General features: G+C 39.3%; 1 protein-coding gene across 1 annotated transcript in view; it reads right to left on the reverse strand.

Moving 5' to 3' along the window:
- Positions 1-7087, reverse strand: part of RBPJ (recombination signal binding protein for immunoglobulin kappa J region) — a 74311-nt gene that overhangs the window by 3437 nt on the left and 63787 nt on the right. The window contains 3 exon segments of the mRNA XM_012724231.1: positions 2170-2282; positions 2433-2570; positions 5754-5928. Of these exon segments, the coding sequence (XP_012579685.1) occupies positions 2170-2282; positions 2433-2570; positions 5754-5928 (426 nt within the window).

Here is a 7087-nt window from a genome sequence, read left to right on the forward strand (position 1 = left end):
AATGATTAAAGTATGGAGCTTCCTATTAGTGTACACTGCTGAGGGGAGCAGCAGGCAGGTCAGGAGAGGTCTGCCGCGCCATGCGGTCACCTCCGGGGCAGGCGGGGATTGAACTCATGCGGTAGCGACTTTAGCTTCTTAGTGCTGTGCTTTAACCCGCTGCGCCACCAGGGAGGCCAGGACTTTTAATGATTAAAGTATGGAGCTTCCTATTAGTGTACAGAACTTCTCCATGGTTGTCCACCACATAAGAATTCCGCTTGCGTGTAGTACTGCTACTCTGACTGCAGTACTGGGACAAGTACGCTACTCCCCTGGCAGCTACCAATAATAAGCAGCACATAATGAAACACAGCCACATTTGGTTCATTTTCACTCCCCACAGTACTTCTTTGGAAAGGTACACAGTTAAATGACCAAGCTCTTACCAGAACAGAAACCAAAACTTGCTTTAATCATATCTAATTATTAGGAAGCAGAAAGGAATCGGAGAAACCAGATGGTATGAACATTTTTACTTAAGCTATGTGTGTGGTAAATCCTACACTCATAAAACATCAGGGGTCAGGTTACATCAACTGGTTATCTCCCCGTGATGGCTGCACGGATGATGGACCAGAGTTTACCATATTTCTGAGGATAACTGGAGGTAATCCTTGGACAAGAAACACTTCTTAATCCTTAAGAGTACTGTACCTGGTACATAACCAGTAAGTGCTGGCTGAGTCTATGCCAGTAACTAGTTTACGTGAAAGATCTCAGATGGCCCTCAGATGAAAGATCTCTGGAGTATCTGCAGCCTTGAAAGTAAGACCGGTGGTTTACTACTAGTTAGTTGTATCTGTGTACCCTGTGCCTGGGTTGAGAGTACCCTAAATACCAGTAGGTGTTCTCAGCAGGACATTTATTCACCTGAATCTAGTCTTGGAGGGAAAGTGTTTTCTAAGTAAGGCTCTCTCCAATGTAGCTGATATTTATCAAAGAATTATCAAAAGCAATTTTCAGGTATGAAGTTCTGCTTTCTTCAAAGTACATAAAAGCTATAGAAAATCATTCATACAAAACCATGCCTTTGTGGAAAACTATACATGTAAATTATTTAAAAACTATAAATTTGAGGAAACTAATTCCTCAAGTCATGGGACCTCTATAAAGCGGCATTTATCACTATCTTAATGTTGGCACAGCAAGTTTAAAAAAAAAACCCAACATTTTTATAATCAAAGCCATTATGTTAATAGCTTTGAATACTGAAAAATATTCTATTAAAGATGAATTCAAGCATGGCAGGTTACTGGTACTTTCCAGGAAAAGTGTAAGAAGAAACACAATTTTTGGACCGGGGACGTCACAGTGCTGTGAGTCAACTGCAGCTGAACTGTGCATCTGCCCTAAGCGCAGCTGACAGCGCCCGTGGGCCAGAGGTGAAGGGAAGAACCAGAACACATGCCGGGCTGTCTGCGGTTTTCTTTTCCTTTTCTTTTTTTTTACAGTCTTTGTTTTCTACTTTTACCCTTTTTATTATCATCTGTCCCCATTTCAAGGTTTTCTGAATGAACATTGCCACACTTCTCGTATGTGTATTTTCAAGGGGAAATGGGAAATGAAATCACCTCAACTTTCTGCTTTCATTTTAGGTAAAGTTTTAATAGTTTTAGGAGCTTCCAAATGAATAAAAGCCCCTCTCCCCGTGTAAGTAATTCCAATTTCGTTAAACTTTTAATGAATCTGTCTTCTTCTGGGGCAATAAATTAATTAAAAAAATATGCTTCTCTTTTTAAAGAAACAATAATTGCTGTGCTTTTGAGAACTTGGTCTTACGTCAGGACGAAGGTCCAAGTAGCCCAACACAGCACACAGGGCGCTTGCGCAAACTGGGAAGAGAACTGCGCGGTGACCTCACAGCGCCCTCTACTGCGCATTCATTGAACATACAACCAAAATTTACTAGGAATAATACAGCAAGTCATTAAGAATGGATTCATAAAAACTGGCAAAGGCCTGAAACCGGTTTTTAGATAAGGTGCAGTACACCTGTCAATTATCAACAGGTTTGTCTTTTTAAATTAAAGAGAAGAACCTGAACTGCATTTTTTCATTTGAATGTTTTGGATGTTCTGTTTTCCTAATTTTTACTATATATATGGCAAAAGCAAAAGTGAGCCCTACCAATCTTGGGAGTGCCATGCCAGTAACTGAACACACAAGCTTGACCGTCTGTCCATAATGGATATAGCCGTCACGAACTGTGAATTCTTCTCCTTCTGATTCATCATCATCCACTGGAGGGGGGAGGAAAAAGAGAGCAAACAATTAACTTTTAGAATCCATTTAACCTGCTTAAGTGACAAAACGAACACATCCCTGTGCTTATTAGCAAAACAAATTTAACAATTTCACATGGAAAACATCAAACGCATTTCTATACTCACAGAGATGAATGTAAAATGCTCCCCACTGCTGAGAACTGGCATGGAAATTACCTCCTTCTACATGCAAGTATCTGGTACTGACTGTCTGGGATCGAAGCCGATTAAACAGAGCCACCTTTGTTCCTGAGGCAATGCACACTGTAAAGAAAAAGTAGTTACTACTTAAGTGATTTGGGGTAGGAAGGAGCAAAAAGGGGCTGCTACCTGGCAAGTAGTGCTTATTCTTTATTATAATTTAATTAACAGACTCTGACAGCAAGTGCTTTATCCTTCAAAGAAACTACAGACGATACCTCCATTCCCCAAAAGTTAAGAAGGTAACTTTAAAAGATGTCAAACTAGAGATAAAACGTTAGCCAAACTAATCATTCTTAAATGAGAGCCACACAATATGTAAAACGCAAAACCTCTCATTAGAAGGAAATTATATTTTAAATAATAAACATGCAACAGTAAGAAACTGATTATGTAAATGAACATCTCGTTCACCTAATTAAATATATTGTATTGAAACACATGGATAAGAAAATACCGTTGTGGAGTATCACTGAATAGAAAAGGTAGACTAAAAAACACTGTGTTCTATGGTTCCACCGTGTGTGTGTGTGTGTGTGTGTGTGTGTGTGTGTGTGTTTTGGGGAGTGCACAGGAGTGTCCGTGTGTTCACATCCAATCTCTGGAATATTTTCACAGAAGTCTGCAAGGATGCTTGCTAAAAGTAAAAAGCAACTGCTTCTGGAGACTCTTAGATTCCGTTTCCCTCCAAGTACCTGAAAGTATAGCACTGCAGGAAAAAACACCCTCAAAAAGCATAAAATATTCAGCTGGTGAAGTATGTTCTCTGCCATCAAGAAACTTACCGTCAATAGAAACACGAAGTTGAAGAGGTTAAAGAAAGTCCTATGATTTGAACTAGAAATAGCCTAAATACATGGCATTCTATAACTTCTGAGACAGGAAGAGTATACCACTATCAAGGAGACCTCACCTTGCAGCAACAAAAAGTACCAAAGAATAACGAACTTATCAAGCTGCTCAAATAACTACTGAGAGAGACTCTCCTCCACCATCCTGTAGACAGGCTCCTCTGAGTTTACTGACCAGACCTCTTCCTGGGCCCTGATGCCAGCTTGCCCAGCCCACGAGCATTCTGTTCAGTCTCCTCCTGCTCTTGACATCAAGTTTCTCCACCTTTTCACCTGATCACTTGACTCTGGCAAGAATTATGTTAAGCTGTCTAAGCAAGAACCTCCTTTGCCTTGATGGCTCCCCGAGTAATATTCCACCCAGTGACAAACCATTATGCTCTTTGGAGACAAATCTGTACTTTTCATTGTCACCCTCCATGTGAGTTCACCTGTATACAGAAGTCTCTCTTCCCACTATTGCAACAATACTAAATAAAACCTGTCCTTAGCACCTTAAAGGGAGTGTACAAAAATTTCACTTTGACACTACTAATTTACAGAAAAAATATTAAAACGACACCAAGAAATGAAACTAGCAAAATTCAGTATGTAAAATAAAAGTCAAGCCTTTCATGCCCAAATGATTCAGCCTCCTGAATAAATAATCTACAAGGAGAGAGAGAGGAAGGTGAAGAAGGAATCCAGAGACAAAAATACTCTCAAGGACATTCTCAAGACCAACACAAAATATACTGTAATGTCTCATACACCTTCCCTAAATTGTTGATTCACGCCAATACAAAAAAAGGGCATTTTAGACAACTTTAACTTTGAACACTGTATTTTATGAAATAAAATTATTTCTTTCTGTGATTGTTTTATGTTTATTTCTATGTGATCAAGATACTGTGTTTATATTTAAAAATAGATTATCTTTAAGTGATATAAAGAAATATTTACAGGTGGCATGATGTCTTGGTTTGCATAAAACTAAAATGAAGTCAGAGAAATGTGGGGAAAGCAGAGGAAGTGGGACTGCTAAAGATTATCTGTTGAAGAGGATGAACACAAAAGATTTCATTTCATTATGCAACTCTACTTCAGAATATTTTAGAATTCCCATAACACAGAAACAAATGATAAGAATGACTAAGATGAAAAAAAAAAGCCTTCCAATATTGAAAATCCTCTAAGTCCAAAATAAAAGGAAATAGAAAGCAAGCAAACAAACAATAAATATTAAAGCTGCATCTTCCAAAAATGCTATTGTTGTTATACAAATCAGTAAACGGATATTTATGCTGGTTTTCCTCTGTCACCTACAATTAAAGCAAATAACCACTGAATGAAAAGTAAAGGCTAAAAGAATCAGAAAAATTACTATTGTGTAGTACTCAATGAAAGACTGGATTTCAGCAGTCACATCAATGGCCACTAAACCCACCAGACTGAAGACTGTTAAGGAACATGAAGATGATGAAGCCTGACTTACTATAATCATATCAACGTGACAAGACACTGTCACATGACTTCTAACCCAATGGAAAGGAACGTACATTAGACCAGCTAAATAAAAGTGTTCAGGCCTAATCACTAGTTCATGTAAAATATGAGAAAACAATGGAAGATGAGTCAAGCATTTCTAGAATATGGAAACCGTATGGGGAAAAACAACCAGTCTCTCTAAAACAGGCCAGTGGGAGAGAAAAGAATCTATTACAGATTGTGATGTGTGGACTTGGGATCCAGGTTATTTAAAAAATAACAAAAACACAACAAAGGAGATATTTCTAAGATGGCATGACAAGACCGCACCGCCTGGCCACTGGTGGCTGTGAGGAGCTACTGTCCACTCTGCCGGCAGATGATAATGAGAGAAGGCTGTTAGAATTGACCACTGCAGAAATGGTTGAAAGGCTCGGCTGTCGGGGTTGAAAAGTAAAACTCAAAACAGACAGCATTATCTTTGGTAATTTAAAAGGCTACTGCTGAGACAGCGCTTTGTGCCAGCACCACAATTAAACACGCTGCCAAGGTTTCTGGGGTTGTTTCCAAAACCCATTTGATGCAGTAACAATTCTCTCAACGTGCCCTTGACAGTCTGGGTGTATCAATTCTTTGAGGAGGAGGCACTATGGCACATTTGGCATCACTGGACCAAGACATCCAATGCTGACATCACTACTCCATTTTTCTGAATGCCTTTGGGGAACAGTAAGGATCCAGCTCTGGCTGAGAACCATATCCCACAGCTGGCATTGTGTATGTTCCAGTAGGAAAAGACAAGAAAGCAGTTTCAACACCTAAAAGGGACTTTCAGGGAAAGTAAGACCCACAAAAATATTAGTCAAGAATAAGCTGCTACCAAAAAAAGTAGTTAATTCCCCCAATTCAAAAAGGCAGGGATACATACAGTCAGCATTTTTCAAGGACTGCTTCTTCTTGGAAGGTTTGGAGATGACTTTTATCCGCTTGCTGAGGAACACGCCAATGTCATCGCTGTTGCCATAAAACATCTTGACAGACAGCATGAAGTGCTTTCTCTTGTCTGAATCAGATATGTACAAAGTTTTGGCTGTACAGTAATTCTGTGAAAGAAAGGCAATTTTTAATAGCAAACCTTGTTACAATGTTCCTAACAGGTTGGTACAGCCGTGGTTAGGTGTGACCAGGTTTAGACGCAATGTTTTTGATGAATATCTAATTAAACTAACTAGCAAAATGATTGAAATGGATCTGTGAAGAGCAAGTCCCAGGTCTCCTTTATCTAGTCTATAAAATACAAACATTGGGATCAATTTTACATTCTCAAAAAAAGCAGCAGGAAAAGTCTTTTCTTACATACAAGCTGATACCTGTTTCTCAGAATTATTAATGTTACAGCAATAATTTTCAGAAACAATTTTTTTTAAAGATTTAGTTATTTATGCATACAGAACTGGGGTATAGGCCAGAGGTGCAGGGGAGGTTAGAGGATTCACCAGAGAGAGTGGGGAGCAGAGAAGGCCGACTGACAAAGTGCACTGCTGAGGGGAGCAGTGGGCAGGTCAGGAGAGGTCTGCCATGCCACGTAGGTCAGTTCTGGGATGGGGACAGAATTCGTGTTGAAGTGACTTTAGCTTCTTAGTGCTGTTCTTTAACCCGCTGTGCCACCAGGGAGGGCCCAGAAACAGAACTTTTACAATTAAAAAATCTGCGACTGTCTTTCTGTAAAGAGAAGATATGCAACTCTTAGGAAATTTAAGCAAACAAAATAAAGAGTCAGACAAAATCAAACCAGTAACAAACGTTAGAAATCTGACTGGAATTCAGGCAACAAGGCAGGTAGAGTGAAGGAACGTGCAGAGGAGGGAACACAGCAGACTATAATGAAGGACCTGAGGGTGCCTTGGTGGTAGGGTGTGGTCCAGTCACATGTAACTCAGGATATCTAAGCCTGAATCACTTTCAGCATTGTAAGCCAGTGCTAATCATAAGAAAAGTTACAAATAAGGCTATCTGAATTCAACTGAATTATGTAAAAAATTTTTAGCTGTGATTCTTCTCAAAACAGTGCACACAATGTCTTTGTTTACACCATTGCACAGGTGGTTACTAGAGTAACCATCCCTTAGTCCAAGGAAAACAATGCTATACTAAGTAGATCATCTTATAAAATGACTGATGCAAGGGAAGGGATTAGGAGTAAACATATATATAGGGAAAACTTCTTTAAATGACCAACTTGCCCAATGGGATAATTTTTTT

Source organism: Condylura cristata, unplaced genomic scaffold (assembly GCF_000260355.1).
Source record: "Condylura cristata isolate star-nosed mole 26May11 unplaced genomic scaffold, ConCri1.0 scaffold00012, whole genome shotgun sequence".
NCBI classification, from domain to species: domain Eukaryota; kingdom Metazoa; phylum Chordata; class Mammalia; order Eulipotyphla; family Talpidae; genus Condylura; species Condylura cristata.